General features: G+C 44.6%; 1 protein-coding gene across 2 annotated transcripts in view; it reads left to right on the top strand.

The window, feature by feature from the left end:
* The window catches only part of TANC2 (tetratricopeptide repeat, ankyrin repeat and coiled-coil containing 2), a 2,475,706-nt gene that overhangs the window by 2,131,553 nt on the left and 326,953 nt on the right, over positions 1–17,200 (top strand). For both annotated transcript variants that reach the window (XM_086923824.1, XM_086923825.1), the window contains one exon: positions 14,852–14,960. In XM_086923824.1, coding sequence (XP_086779950.1) covers positions 14,852–14,960 — 109 coding nt within the window. The remainder of the gene's footprint in view (positions 1–14,851; positions 14,961–17,200) is intronic.

Here is a 17,200-nt window from a genome sequence, read left to right as displayed (position 1 = left end):
CTCACTGCTAGCCCATTTATACAGTTCGGTCCTCCATCGCTTACTTGATGGTCCTTCTTTTGATTTCCAGTGCCAGGTTATTTCCCGTTTTGCCAGTAGTAACCCCAAGTCGATGAATTTGCTAGTTATTTTGGTTTTAGCTGTGTGTGGAAACCAATGCAACAAGCATGCAGCCATATCGTAGTCTAAATGTCTATCCGTTATGTCGTTCAGGAGTTCCTCCACCTCTACCCAGTATCGCTCCAAGATCGGGCTGTTCCAGAGCATATGTTCCAGTTCCACGCCCTGTTCTAAGCATCTTGCACCTGGAAATATTTCCGGATCTTCCCTGGGGTCAAATAAGCTCGGTGTAGTATGAAAATTTGCACCTGCTGGAATCGTGCATTTCTGTTCCCCTTCCATGCTCTCCTAAGAATGTGGACCCATGTTGCGTCTGGTATTGGCCGGCCTATGTTCGCTTCCCACTTTAATTTCAGGTCATCTAATGGTCGCAGTCCCTCATGTAACATACGAGACTGGAGACATGTGACTGCTTTCAAAGTCCCCGCGGCCATTACAGCATATTGGCAAGCCATTGTTGTACTCCCCATCTGACTCTTCTTGTCTTGGTGAGAAATGGCAACCGCAATTGTGAGGACCTAAGAGAGCGTGCTGGTACATACAGAGGGAAGAGTGGGCTAAGGTCTTCCGCTCCTCCTCCATACAGAACTTGGTTCACCGAGCAGAGGGCCTTAAAGTCCACTTGTCGTCGAACTGGAAGCCAATGTAACTGCTTGATACCACCGGACGTCGGACGAGGGAATGAAGGCTGTCACCGACTGGATGCAGTACAGCGTCTGAAGCTGAACTCGGACAAGACGGAGGTACTCATCCTCGGACCCACGCCCTCAGCCTGGGACGACTCCTGGTGGCCGACCACATGGGGAACAGCACCGACACCCACCGACCATGCACGCAACCTAGGATTCATCCTCGACTCCTCCCTCTCCATGTCTAAACAGGTCAACGCCGTCTCCTCCTCCTGCTACAATACCCTCCGAATGCTCCGCAGGATCTACAAGTGGATCCCGACTGAAACAAGGTGACACAGGCCCTCGTCAGCAGCAGACTGGACTACGGCAACACACTCTACGCAGGAATCCCAGCCAAACACCTACGACGACTACAACACATCCAAAACGCCTCCGCCCGACAGATCGTCAGCGTCTCCTGCCGCAGCAACATCACCCCCCACCTGAGAGACCTACACTGGCTCCCCATCGACAAGAGGATCACCTTCAAGCTCCTCACCCACGCACACAAAGCACTCCACAACGCCGAATCAGCCTACCTGAACAGCAGACTCAACTTCTACACCCCGACCTGCCAGCTCCGCTCCGCCAGCCTCGCCCTCGCCGATGTCCCCCGCTTCCAACGAACAACCTCCGGCGGCAGATCCTTCTCCTACCTCGCCGCCAAGAGCTGGAACAGCCTCCCTACCCACATACATCAGACCTAAGACCTACTCGCCTTCAGAAAACTCCTCAAGACCTGGCTCTTCGAGCAGTAGCGGCACCCCCCTCCCCTCAGGGCCTTGAGACCCTCACGTGTAAGTAGCACGCTTTACAAGTGTTCTGATTGATTGATTGATTGATGGATGGATGATGTTTAGTTAAATCCAGCAATATTCTAGATGCCGCATTCTGTAGTGACTGAAGCTTTGAGAACTGTCTTGCACCCGCTCCCAGAAACAATGCATTGCAGTAATCGACTCTTGACATAACCAAGGCTCCTACTACCGTTTTCCGCAGCGAAAAAGGAATGAAAGGAAGTATTTTTCTTAGGACCTTCATCATGTAGAAGCAAGCTAAGGTGACCTGATTGATTTGTGGGGCAAGCGTTAAGTCTTTGTCTATCAGGAAACCCAAGTTCCTGGCCTTGGACACAGTGACAGGGCAAGTGCCAGCTTCGGTGGCCACCATAGTTGGCTCCGTACTGAGGGTTTCTGACCAAACTCAACAACCTCAGCTTTTTCCGTGTTGAGCTTCAGAACATTAGAATTCATCCAAGTCTTCAGCGCCGTGAGACAGTTGCAGAATCGTTCAGCTGTTATGCTCACATTCTGAGTGAGTGACACCACAAGCTGGGTGTCATCCGCGTACAACACTAGCGTCAGACCCTGGTCTTTTACTAGTCTAGCTAGTGGTGTAACGTACAGGTTGAACATTGTCAGGGACAAGGCTGATTCTTGAGGGACTCCACATGAGAGGTAGAACTCTTCTGACTGAAGACCCTCCCAGTGAATTAGTCGTACCCTGGAGACCAAAACCATAAGTAGAGTTAGAGCTGTGTCCTTAATACCCACTACTCCCAACCGCCGCAGCAACACCGCATGGTTTACGGTGTCGAATGCAGCAGTTAAATCGAGGAGGACAAGAGCAGCCCTGCCCCCTTCATCCATCACCTTGCGGATCTCTTCTGTTGCCATAATCAATGCAGCTGTCTCAGTTGAATGCCGATATCTAAAGCCATTCTGTGTGGAGTCCAGGATGTTGTTGAAATCTAAATGCTCCATCATTTCCAAATTCATGGCTTTCTCCAAAATTTTGGAGCAAGCAAGATATTGGGCGATAGTGCTTGGTCTCCTGGGGATCTAGTGTATCTTTTTTTATGATGGGTTTAACACAGGCCTTTTTCCAGAGCTGTGGAAAGACCCATGATCTCATTGAGGAGGGGGGGGAGGTCGGAGACACCCTGATCTACTCCGGAGCCAAATGTAAAATGTAGTGGGGGCATGGATCTAGGGGGGAGCCGGACTTGGTTTGTAACAGCAGATCCGCAACCCGCTTTTCGCTTAGCACGGAAAACTGTGACAGGCTAGACTGAGTTGGAATATTCTCCACCAACTCTCTACTGTCCATCTCTTTATCTGCAATAAATAAATGATATAAAGAGTCTGGAGATGGAGTATACTGGCAATATCACTTGTCATTATTAAAGATATTGTCTGTGAATCATCACAAAGCCAACATCAGTTATGCTGTGTGATTGTGCATAAAAACTGTGACATTACCCAGTGAAGGTATATGTTGTAACTGATCTTTTCTGTGTTGCTCCTCTTCTTCATTACCTTGATCGTTCTCTCACAGTTATTCACTGCGTAGCTTGCCGTGTCTGTATACAGTCTCTGGAATCATGCAAGTCTCTGTTGAGGTTTAATTGCAGCCCCCTTAATAAAGTGCTTTTTTCCTACTGCTTCTACGGTGTTGTCAACTTGGAAGCCATTGTTTAGAGCCAGGTCTGGGTGACTGTCTACAAGGTTGTCAATCGGGTTCTGCAATCATGGCCTACACGGCAATTGATCAAGATGCCAACAGTGAAGCTCTTACTAAATAAGTGGGTGCTGGTGCAGGTTGTGATGCCATTGGTTGTCAGTAGTCAATGAGGGAACCCAAAGCCACATGTGCTGATGACCAGGACGGGGGCCGAAGGGCAGAGTATTGATGCTGTAGATGAGTGTGCATGTGCTGCCATAGACAGTAACTCGTATTTGCAGTAACTCGTACATGTTTATTCTATTGAAAGTTGACTAGCTCTGCTATAGGCGAAGATTTTAGCTGGAAAGTAGGGAAGGACTTGCTAGATTCTGTCAATTTGGCTTTAAGTTAATTATGTGGCTATGATAACTTTGTGAGGAGATTTGTGATGATATTTTTTCTGGCATTTCCTTAACAGAGTTAAGTTACGGGATCCCTTGATTTAGCATTTTTGTGCCTTCTTCTTGTAAGTTACAGATGCAGACTTTTACATAGATTTATCAAGATAGGACAAGCCCTGGAGTCGGAGAGGGTATCCTTTTCACGCACCATGCTGTAAAAAATGGAGTGCAGGATTTTCATAAAAGACTATGGAGGCACTTCTATAGGAGGTAAGTTGCCTAATACATGACAGGCCCTTAGGTTTTAGCAAGATTAGGTAGGTCCCGTTAGGGCTCTGTACTTGCTCCAACTGTCCCGATCTCCTAGCTTATACTCCAGACCGCATACCAACATTCTAATACATCACTCCCTCTCAGCATTCCAGATACCAGCTCAGATATATGGGGAATTGGAACATACGGGATACTACACACCTCCCTTTCTTACAAACAACACAAAGAGAACAGCCATTCCCTTGCATACAAAGTGCAAGGACAATCATTCAAAATCACTAATTCTCCAACATAGATAGATTGCACATACCCAACAGCAACCTGTTAAACTCTCCCATACTCATGTAAACACACAAATACAACAATTAGCAGTCACAGGAAATCTGACAATTCAAGATATGAGGCTCTCCACTTATGTCAAACAAAGAAACAAGACAAAAACTAGGTTATGACTGCCATTGCCGTCCAAGACATGTACGTTTTACATTCTCCACTAACATCAGACACTAACTCCAAATACCTTCACCCTCTCATATGTTTATACAGGCAGGACATATAATCATAGACGTTCAGTCATGTGATAGCCAGGGCATAGAACCCAGCGGTACAAAAGGGGGTGGTGATGGACGGAGCATCTGAACCAATCAAAAACTCACACCCAGTCAACAGATCTGGGTTTAATCCATCACCGTTTTTTAGCCCACTCTGCCACCCCTGTTCAGACATGGCCATATGCAAATCAGTCTGACCCTGTGCCTCATGGGAACAGTCCAGCCCGAACTGCCAAGCCATGCCTTCCCTGGACCGGAAACAAGCTTCCGAGGACCGGTTTCTGGTATTAAAGCCGTCTTCAGCCCGGCTTGCTTGAATCCAGGGGCAAAGTGAGCAAGGGACTCATGTCTGAGCATACCCTGCCAACTTATGACGAACAAAGCAGTACAAAAGGGGGTGGTGATGGACGGAGCATCTGAACCAATCATACACTCACACCCAGTCAACAGATCTGGGTTTAATCCATCATCGTTCTTTAGCCCACTCTGCCACTCCAGTTCAGACATGGCCATATGCAAATCAGTCTGACCCTGTGCCTCATGGGAACAGTCCAGCCCGAACTGCCAAGCCATGCCTTCCCTGGACCGGAAACAAGCTTCCGAGGACCGGTTTCTGACATTACAGCCGTCTTCAGCCCGGCTTGCTTGAATCCAGTGGCAAAGTGAGCAAGGGACTCACGTCTGAGCATACCCCGCCAACTTATGGCGAACAAATTGGTACAAAAGGGGGTGGTGATGGACGGAGCATCTGCACCAATCAAACACTCACACCCAGTCAACAGATCTGGGTTTAATCCATCACCGTTCTTTAGCCCACTCTGCCACTCCAGTTCAGACATGGCCATATGCAAATCAGTCTGACCCTGTGCCTCATGGGAACAGTCCAGCCCGAACTGCCAAGCCATGCCTTCCCTGGACCCGGAAACAAGCTTCAGAGGACCTGTTTCTGGCATTACAGCCGTATTCAGCCCGGCTTGCTTGAATCCAGTGGCGATGTGAGCAAGGGACTCACGTCTGAGCATACCCTGTGATCCAGCGCTCCTAATGAAAAACTTTCTCACAAACGCTACTCATCTCCACAATACTCACCATTAATCATGAATCACTACCTAGGCCCATAAACTAAAGAGACAATTTTTGAGCGACTGAATCATGTGACCTAATTAAAACTCTCTATTCATAATCTATTTACAAAACTATATACAACTGCAGTTTAAAATATTCAACCATGGTTTTTAAATCACATAACATTAATTAAGTCACATAGGCGAATGGATCTAATAATGATAACTAGACCATGAATAAACAAGACCAGCTTGTCATTTCAAAATCTATTTTATTAGCTTTATTTTATTCTTTATTCTTTATTCAGAAATCATTATTTTATTAGCAAATTCGAAAGCTGACATTTCAAAGTAAATCATTTAGCATGAATTAAAGCATGATAAAGTTTCCATTCCCTAAATTCTATTTCCCTGTCTAAAACTCTCTTCACCTAATAAAATGTTAAAGTCTATTATCCTTACGTGCGCCAAGAGTCCGTCAGCACGTCATTCAGGAATCTGGAAGCAAGAGCCCCCTCCTGCCTGTAGGGCCAGTTTTTATACCTTTCTTACTAGCTAATCTCCTCAAAAAGTACACTTTTCCTTGCCATCAGGGTTCCCATTGGTTGACAGATGTCAGTCCATCCCCATGTCATACTTTCCTGACCAAGTCCGGGGCACATCATAAGCCCTTATTGTTCTTAGATTCCATCCTTCTAGCTTCCTAGGAAAAGAAACATTTCACCGAACACAAAAACTTTTTTACTTCCTAATCTTGGCAGGCAATTCAGGCTTTCTGTCCTTGGTGCTCTTCTCCAAGAACACGCATAACTCTACCAAATCAGTTCAGTTTATTATTCCATTGTTTAGCAAGAAAACTCTTTTTTCTGCATGTGAGTGAAGGCTTCACTCTGGTCAGGTCTTGCACTTTTCAGCACTGCCAGTCAGCCATTTTCTAAGGCCCTCTTGAAAACTAGTATTAAAAGAAACACAAGACAGTAATTAATTAAAGAATTGAGACCCATTCTGTTACCCTCCCCTTTGCTAAATATTACCCAAGTTAATTATGTTATCTAGCCAAAGCACATAAGCAGCGTATATAAAAACCTTCTTCTTTTAGGCCACCAGTATTCTCCTCAAGCTTTTGCCACAGAAGACACGACAAAACATATGCACACAAATATAGCACACGCTGTTAATAAAACAGTCGCATTTAATACTGACAATAACGATAGACAAGGTTAGTTTATTATGTTTCACAAACTTGCAAGTGCAACATGAAAGCACATTAGTCCCACGTGTAGTGTGTGCAATTTTAAATCTAGGTTGGTTAATTTTTTCAACACATGCTATTAATACGGTTACATTATGGAAGTTTAATTTTGCGAGTTTTAAACAACATCTCGCTCCATCAACTGCATTCGCCATAAGTTGGCATGAGGCACAGAGTCAGACTGACACTCAACATTCATACACAAAGTCCCCAGATTTCCACATCACACTACTAAACTATGCTGCTGACTCAGATACAACTCTCACACTTTCTCCATCTTCCACAAACACACTCTACCGCACACATACAAAAGTGCAGCCTAGCACACCATGCACCCACTCACACTAGCAGGCTGATCCAACATGACCCAAGTGACAGGCCAATTAAGTCATTTAATCTACACATAGTACAACGTCTTCTGGAAACGGTACCAGAAAAAATCAGGAAGTCATAATTATGACAGCCTCCGGTAGACACATGGTGACAGTCAATGACACAACATAATCAAACAGTTGAGCAGTTCAGTAATATTATAATTGACCCTAGAGTTCCTCAGCAGTTAAATAAGTACTTACCTACAACACACTAGAGCTACATTACACACTAACATTCAACCACATCACTGACCCACTACATTCTACACAAACTCAATAAGACACATTGCTAAATAGTCTGCCTCCTGTACCATACACCTGTCTAATCTACCCATTTGTGCAGGAAGGTGACTGGCACTAGAGCACACTCAGGCTAAACTTGTAGCTATCGCCCACAACAGCACAGAGTACTACACTTGCACATACATTTAATCCATTTGGTACTTACTCTTGCAACCTCTTGTGACATGGTACTTCTCTTTTCCCACATTGCACCCAAGGAGTACTTTTCCATTAAACTATCACAACAGGGTACTAGCCATCGTCAACTTAGCCCATGGTGTGGTACTCTCCCATGCAACTTTTCACGGGCGGGTTATACACTTCCCTAACTTCGCATACCACAGAGTACTTCTTGCATACAGCCCCTCACGAAAGGTTCCTTCTCTTCCACAGCACTACATACCATTGGGTATTCCCCCATAAAACCCCTAACCCCTAACGATAGTGTCCTGCTGTATCACCATGGTTGGACCAGCACACACAGGTGTGCTCCACTACTTGTTTATCTCGCTAGAAGGTACTACTTTTCTCCTGCAAGCATGACCATTGGACATGCGCAACCAGCACACATTTACCCAAGAACACGCAGATGGATACTACACTCTCTCCCCCAAACTGCTAACAAGACTCCATATGAAGTTGAAAGTGAATGCACTCCCAAAACAATCTATGAGTGGATAATCTAAACTTCCCAACCTGTTATGCAGTACTAAGCATTCACCACACAACGACCAGTAACATAAACTACGATTCTCAAACAACAGAAGTCAAATTGGAGAGAAACGCACTAACCCTACACATTACCAATAAAATGTGTGTGACACATATGACTGCACAAGAATCACCAACCAAACTGTTTCCCTACTTAAGCCTCAAAGCGAGTAGAGAAGTAGACATATTTTTAAGGGAAGCTCACATAATACCAACTCAGTAATGGTAAATAACCCTGCTGAGTGAATGTCATACTTCAACATCACAATTGCACAAATACTAGGCACAAAATGTTTAGACTTCAGGACACAAAATACCTTCAAACAAAGCAGTTTCATTTCCATTTCCAGTGTCCTTGAAGATAGTCCCCTACCTTCCGTAGTCTTAAATGTCTCCAGACCTTCCCAAATCAAACATCTGCTTGCTACCCTATTTTCTGATGTCCAAATATACATAGCCAGCACCTGCACTCTGACACCCCCATCTGGAATACTAAGCTTTGTTGATGCTCTCTTGTGAGCAAGTTGTGCTGCTGTGCACCCCAAACACCACACCAGCTTCTTTCAGTGCCAACTGACTTGTCCTGAGAGGAAATTCCTATTTACCTGGCGTTTCACATTGTCAAAAACTCTGTCCACGCGCCCTGGTAAGCCTTAAGGATACAGCAACAGCATGAATTCTGTGTCAGGGCTCCATTCTACTTCCAACTGTCCCTGTCTACTAGCTTACACTACAGACCAGAGCCCAGCATTCTTTTACATCATTCATTCTCAGCATTCGAGACACCAGCTCCGACGTACAGGAAATTGGGACATACTACATACTGCACTGTCCCCGTCTTTAAAGTAAAGTGCAAGTATTAGATGCACTGTACGTGCTGTTCATCTGCAAAAATATAATGTTGGCTAAGTGTGAAGCAGGCCTTAAACTGTCAACCATGGTCAAGGAAAGCCCTTCCCTAGACCAAACAAAAATAACCATTAAACAGCTTACTTCAAGATAGAAGCTGAAGCTAGGCCTGTTTAAGCAATCTAGGGATGAAAACAATTATTATGAAGTATAATTCTCCCTGAAGAAGCAAATGGATCAGAGCTCTCTCCTTGGACTTCCTCTCAGATATTACCAGAATTTTATAGTGATATTGACTGTTGCAGCAAAGACCATCAATCTCACTTAGGTTAACACCCCCAATTCTAATACTGCTTCCAACTGCATAGTATGGGTTCCTGTGCCTACCAACCTATTAAATTGTCTTAAGTAAGTCTCTCTCTCTTTTAATCTAGCAATTCATCTGTTGAATACTGACTTTGATGATGATCAAAAATAAGTTTGAATTTACTGAGAAGCTGTTCTGACCGACTTTTTCGGCCCTCATTTGAGGGAGGATGATTGGAAGTGACTCCAGTCTATTATCATTCTAGTGCAAGGATTAGAACCATAGACAGGGCCTATTCATAGGGCACAGTAATGCACTTTCGTACCCTTTTCCTTAGATCAGGGCTTATAAACTTATGTTAGGGGATAGATTCATTAGTATTAGTGATAATCCGTCCTTTTGCAAGAGTGTTAGTATACCTTCTATGGAGTTATGCTTATTTCGGGCCTTGTAGGCCTCAAACGGGAGAGACTCCATCTTGCTTTCTGCCCCGGCAGCTTGAGATGCTTCTAGGTCAAATGTAATGTTTTAGTTTCGAAGTGTTGTTCGCTTGGAGAGAACCGGCTCAGGCTGGCCCTTATCGAAAGACTGTATTTTTCTCCACTCCGAAGACACAACATCAGGCCGGCCGGTTGGGAACGTGTCCTTGGTACGGGGAGGTACAAGAATTTGGTGGGCGGCAGGTTACTGGCCGTAACTTTCCATGAAGGGACAAGCTTCCATATTAGCGAAAGCATGAGGCAGTGAGTCAGTCAGTCTGTAGGCGGCAACTAGCCGTTATCATCAATGCCATTAATTATTTCCAAGCAGACAGTCGCCATTTTGAAGTCCGAGAAAGACCAAGAAGCTGATACTCTCTTAGAAAGATTGAAGTTATTTTAGTTGGAGCAGCTGGCGAGCTTTGACCTATACAATCAGAGCATTCCGAATGAAGCAGTTAGTTAGGAGAATGAATACCAGAGTGGCTGAAACTGAGTTATAAGATCGAAGCCGAGAAGTGAAGATGGTCCGTGATTGAGAGGAGAGAGGAGTAGCGCAGAACAGCCAGAGAGGAAGCAGCTAATGCAAGGAAGGTTCCAGTGACTTGGAGGGAAGCAGAGAAGACAGAGCATAGCGGTGCAGACGTGTACCCGTGACTGCCGAAGTGTGACTTTAAGACGAGCCAAGGCACAGACGAGAAGGGAACCTAGATGACTGCTGAATCCAGACTTCACATTAATCAGGTGACGTCGACCTTTTTCCCATAGTGTGCACATTCTAACCTTTCACTTTCCTTTGCAGGATATATGTCATAGTGTAGTATTGTGTTTTTATGATCATTGTAATAAAGTACCCCAGTTCTTAGTGAACCAGCATGTGCCTCGTATTCTTGTTCAATCAGGGTAACCTGTTCTTCTAGTCAGGCATTGTTTTCATGAACGGATGTAATTCCCGGTCAGGTAAGAAGTGACTGAGCAATGAGGGAGAGAGGGACCCCTTGATGTGAAGAATAGATTGTACATCATCTTATTTGGTAAACTGTTGTGTAATCCATAACTTTGTAGTATCATATCCCGAGTAGCCAATAAAAGATTCCTTCCAAGGGTATTCATAGGAAAGTGATCGTCGTTGGTAAGCGGCGTTAATGAGAACACCAGGCGGGACACTGGTGCTGATACCCGCAGGATTGCGGCTTGGGGTGTAAGTAACGAGAACACCCGGGAGGATACTGGTGCTTAGATCCGCCGGATTGTGGATCGGAATGTGAGTGAGAGAACACCAGGGAGGAGACTGGTGCTTAGACACGCAGGATTGCGGCTTGTCGAGCGAGCACTGACTGTGGTCAGTGTGTAATGGTAACTAATCAGAACTGCCCTAGGGTAGACTAGTCTGGGCCTAAGTTGCCGTGAGACTAACTGGTATGAGTGGGATATTGTAGAAAACCTATGCATGTATATTGCTAATTCCCCATCCTTAGGTACAAGGCACATACATACCTATTGTAAATACGTCCTGAGGAGGGAGGTGATTACGTTCCGGCTGGGTTGGAGGTGCTCTGAGGAGCTGATCCTATCTGGTCCGAGAATCCGACCGTTACAGAAGCCTATTCCAATAATATAATTGACTAATGGCATTGACCAAGATGTGTCATCAAAGCCTCACAAGACTGGTCATCAAGAAAAGTGTGTCTACCAAGAAATACAGGTTACTAATGGCATTGCCCAAGATGTGTCATAAAAGCCTCACAAGACTGGTCATCAAGAAAAGTGTGTCTACACAAGAAATACAGGTTACGTTGTGCAAGAACAAACTTTGTATATGATGGTCTCCACTGAATCTTTCCAGCAGGCCTAAGGGAACGGGGGTGTTTGCGAGACAACTGTAAATGTACCAGCACAGGTAGATGTAGTTGCCACTGTACTAACTGAACTGACTCTTGGAGTCTTGGAACGTTTTGTCTGGACTAGAGAGCATCAACTTTTTGACTAGAAGTTCTTGTCTCTGACCCATGTGTGGTCAACTCCCGTTTCAGCATTTGTGTTTCTGAATGAGAGACCGCCAGGCCAATCTACAGCTGCTGTAAGGAAGCATTCCAACTAGTCCATGTTCGAGCGCATCGATCCTGGCAAGACAGTTAGCTGAATGCCAGTCAGTCCAATAGATCATGACCTTCACTCTTGCAGCATAGACCATCCATCTTAATTAGACCTACACCATTTGTACTACTACCGCTACATAGAGAATGGTGAAACCTTTTAGGCAAGAGGGGTAGATATCTGTATAAGAAAATAAGAAATTTGTGTTTTGGACCATTATACAGAAAAAACGTGTACCTGACTGGAATGTGACAATGGCCTAAGGCACACTGCAGAATATATTGTTGCCCGCACTCTCATCTGCTTCATCCAGGGAATATTACCTTCCAAAAGCAAATTTGCATGCTGATTCTTTAACCAACTGTATGTCTAGTAATTATATCGGTATGGTAGCTGTGCTGGCTGTTTCATCACTTTATGCAAATATTAGTGTTTCAATGCCTACTTCAAAGGTTTGCCCCAGTGTATAAAGACACATCTTTTTGCCTAAAGCCTGAGTGTCCAATTCTTACTCCTTCATTCATCTTTATTCTTTACTTGGAATTCTGTTCCTGAGATTTGGGTAAAGAATGAAGTGAAATATGGCAAGTGTAACATAGTTACTTTTTGATGTTAATAATATTCCTTATCACAGAATCTCTCACTTAGTCTACACCTATTCTCTTTCCCTCCCATAATTGTTTGTGTCTACCCATTTGACTCTCAATGAGGTCAACAGTATTTGTGCTTCTTGACCGTAGTAAGAAGTTGGTACAACTTCCCATGTTCAGCATGCACCTGGGTAAGTATTTTTACTTTTTATCACAAAAAGAGGGACAGGGGCTTGATAGGTCCAGCATATGGGCCCCAATTAACTGTGGCAAGAACAGAGGCATGCAGTTTCTAAGGGGGGTTGGGAAGAGGAGGGGAGGGAGGAAAGTGGCAAAAACGGGGGTGTTGTTTTTTTGGGGAGTGGTTAATGGATAATGGATACCAGGTGTTCAAAATGGAGAAAAGGAACTAGAAATGGAATAGTTCCAATTAGGAGCAAGGGCCCTCACACACCCAGGGGGTGTCATGCTTCATCATTGGGCAGCTTCTCGTTGGGCTGGAGCTGCAATGCCCAACGGGCCCCGCCGGGGAGCTCTTTGCTAGAGGTCTTCTCTGGTTGCCATTGTGAAGCTCAAGAACAGTAAGGGGGCGTGTGTGTATAGTGAGTTGAGATGGGAAACAAAAAATTTGAGTTAAAAATAGCTAAAGGACGCCCAAAAATAAAAATGTTATTCGCTGGGTTCCTAAGCTATGAGTAAAAACAACCGACTACTAAGTCGTAGCTGAGGAGGGAAAATTATACCCACTTCAGCTTAAAGTGATATATGTGGGGTAAAGATGGTCGACATGTTTCATGCCCTAAATCGTCCAGTTGGATCTAGGCATTTCTTCAGGACCGGGGGAGTCTCATCTACTCTAGAGGGCATGGTATGGATATGTGAAGTGAAAATCACATCCCCTTCAGTCTGGACTTGTGTCATAGCCTTTTGTGAATGTAACAACGTTAAAAAAATTGAATTTAGGTATATCTTCTAGAGATACCTAGAAGGGGGAATTATTTTAGCCCCAAACGTAACTTTCAGGCAACCCGTGAATCTGGCGAGGAAAGAAGCACTCAGTTGAAGTTCCTCCAAAGCGCGAAACTGCCCTCTTCTGGACGTCGCCGGGGATGGTATTTTAACAGACCTGGAAGATGTTTCCAGTTTTACTTCTAGTTGGCACTAGGTAGGTCGCCATGTATAAATGTGAGGAGAAAATTCACATGACCTGGTGTACCAGAGCCACAGTAAAGCTAATTTTGTTTCATAAAACGAAAAACAAGTTTGTTTTATATAATTGTTTAAATTGTGGGCGCTTATGGTTTAAAAAAAATTCCATTACACTAAAACATACTTTACCCATTAATGAAAATGAGAGGTAAATTGACAGGCAGTTACTTGGTAGTCTCAGGCGGGAAACCTAGATAGTATTCTTTTAGTTTAGTAACAAGGACCTGAGGCACAAGGGTCATTTTTAAAGCACGCAGTTCACAAATTCCAAGGGTTTGCAACAGAAAATACCTTTTTACCATGTACAAAAGACTTTTAGAAGTCAGAAAGTCTTTCTGGCCATTAAATGGTCTATTGTGGCCCTTTCCTAATTGCAAATAGGAGGGGGCGTGAAAGGACCTTTTCTTCCTATTTGCAAATCGCACAGGGATGTATCAGTGGTTTGTGACCACAACTGCAGTCAAAAATAGTTTTGTCAGTTATTGACTCTTGTGTTGGGGTGGTAACTGATTACCAAAGAGGAAGCTGTCCTAGATGACAGCTTCCTTTTGGAATTGTTGTATGCTCTCATGGAGTACCCCGAGGTGTGGGGCAGTTGTGAGGGTCAGTAAACCTTCTAGGAGATGACTTGCATGCCCTATACACCCCTCCCCCCTCCGATGTTTTCTAGCATGTAAATTGTTTTAAAGCAGCACCTGTCCATCAAGAGACGTGGACTAATTTGAAGGAACAAAAATGTTGACTTGTTGAGAATGTAAAGGTATTGGAAGGAGGTCTCCTGTCCAACACAGTTGGCATAAAATCCCACGAGACAGAATGTTTTCCGACCGTCTACAAATATAGTTTTGCTATGCAACTGATTAGTACATCCGTTCACATCACTAAAATGCTGGACAGGTCGCAGAAATTCACCATGAATTTTGCGTTCCCTGTTTGCAACCTGCTCAGTGATTCATCTGGTCCCATTATGAAGTGTGTAAGGACAACTTTTTCAGACGCAGAACTAACCATTTGACATGAGAGACCACCTTTGTAGTTCCTTGAATAGTTCTATGTCCTTTGAATTCCTATTAAAGTGTTCTGCACTGCTGTGAGTGTTGATATAGGCTTAGAAAAAATTGAACAAAATACCACACGTATAGCTCAGCCTGCTTGCATTCTCTTTTCTTTCACTAGGAGTGGCCACACGTTGCTTGCCTTTTGGTTCTCTCGTCAGGAAGGGAAATTGAACAGACAGCAAACAATCGAGCTTGGACACCACATCCTTAAAGCACATATTTTCAAGGTATTATTTTATTCTGTTTTTCAAACTGTTTGTTGGTGTGACTGACGATAAGTGATATCTTCGGTGATTATGGATGCTTTTGATGTTTGATGTGACTGGTGATTCTTGGTGTCACTGATAATTTACATACTTTCTCAATTTATTTTAATTTTTACACCATGCATTAACATTGTTTTGATTAAACATTAGTGCTGTAGGTTACATTTTAATAGGTTTGCTCTGTAACTGTGTTCATGTTCCAAGATTTGACTCACATTTGATAAAATAGATCACAATACCATTACTTTGAAATTGTGTTAATAACTTCTACTGTTTTACAATGAGACCAAAATGCAGATTGTTTCTTAACCAGAATTCCCACTCATTCCAACTTGAAAATCTTTGATTCAATCATATAGTCAGTACAGATTCAACGATTACAGCAAAACCCTTATTAAAATGTTGAAAAATCTGCTTACATTGCATAAAATACAATCTACAATTCTTCAGGACACTTGTTCAAGTCGACCCCAAAGGTAGCAGAAGTGATAGCGCAAGAGTTCAGTTTTTAGATATCCGCATAGGAACTGATGATGTAACCTTTGATCTCATTGAAACAGTGTTATACATATTCTCAGGCATGATTGCTTCCAAATTATAAGTGATTAAATGTTTTCCTTCTCTGAGTATGCAACACAGTTTTTCTGGAGTTGCAAGCAGAGATGTAAGGCGACTACTATCGCATGTTGCTCCTAAAAAATACCCTCGCCAGACTACGAGACTGAAAGTGAAGAAGTAAACATTGCATATAACTTAAATGTTACTGGCGAATACACAACTTTCCTCTTCATCTATGAAAAGAAGTTGTTAGTCTTGAAGGCCCCAGAATACCCACCCCACCTCCTCAGTGATAGAAAGGACGCCATTCCCCTACTGTCCCCGCTGCCATGCAAAAGATCCTTGTACTGATCTCCATTAGGTCTGAAATTTCACAAGCACAACTAGGTTGTCTGCGATGCCTGCCACTTCATCTGCTGTAAGAAAACCCTCCTTGATCATCTAGCTCGGTGTCTGGAGATTTCGCGTAGGAGTGGAGACCACTTTCCAGACTCTTCGGCCCGAGAGCATCGAAGGGGAACACATTCCACAACCATCGGCCACAGCTTAGGAGGTTTTCTATGATGACAACAGCTCTGGTCAGACCTGGAGTTTGAGGATCTTCCATCAGTGCAACCAGCCATGAGTACGGTACTCCCTCTGCCTCAACACTGCTCGCAAGTTGAGCAGCCCCTTCCCAAGGGCCATCTAGCCACTCTGCGGAATCAGTAACAAGCCGCTGTGCCCCCACTGACTTCCGGCCCTGGTCGACACCAACCACCACCTTCGAACACAACACCAAACTCCAGCTCAGTGCCAAAGAAACCATCGAGGCCGACTGCTTCAGAGCTCCAGCCGTGGAACCGACCCAATTGTTGGAGTCGGTGCCTTCCGTGTCGAAATCAGCATCAGATTTGAGATCCTTGGCGCTGATCACCAAGACTGGCTCCATCTCGGGTACCGTCGAGCCAATCCTCCATAAATTCCAAGAGAAGATAGACGCCCGACAGAAGTACTTGATGTTACGTCCCCACATGGGCCGGGTTCTCACCCGCCCTTCGGGATTAGCTTCTCTGACGTCCAAATGGCAGCTGTCCTTTGAGGAAGCCTTGGTTGTGCCACCTGCGCGCAGGCAGAGCAAGAGAGTGGACAAGGCAGCTATCCCTTTGCCTGTCGCTCTTTCACCCACCTCTCCCTCCTCCACAGCGTTCACCTTACCTGCCCATTTCTCCAAGCGACCCTCTTTCCTGTAATCCTCAGGAGTCACCTCACTCAATCAAAGGGAAGCATAGCAGAGGGGATATCTTCGGCCCACCTCCGCAAAGTGATCCCTGGGACACCTATGATGCTGACCTACCGGGTGGCACAGATCTCGACCGGTACCCTGCCCATCCCTTCGCTCCTGTCAACTCCATGTCCTACCATGAACTGATTGGTAGGGCTGCCTCCTTCCTCAAGGTGGAGTTACACACTGAGAGTTTGGAGACCCTGTTCTCCACTCATCGCTATGCTCAGTACCTTCCCATGCTCAGAGGTATGCTGCGTCACACATCGGACATCTTTCACGGCCCCATCCGTAAGAAACAAGAAATACAAAGCATTCCCTACTGACCTCCCTGTTCATTTGTGGCTAACTCCCAAAAGACTCTCTAGTTGTCACTACT

Source organism: Lissotriton vulgaris, chromosome 5, assembly GCF_964263255.1.
Source record: "Lissotriton vulgaris chromosome 5, aLisVul1.2, whole genome shotgun sequence".
NCBI classification, from domain to species: Eukaryota; Metazoa; Chordata; class Amphibia; order Caudata; family Salamandridae; genus Lissotriton; species Lissotriton vulgaris.
This window is presented reverse-complemented; position numbering and strand designations above follow the sequence as displayed.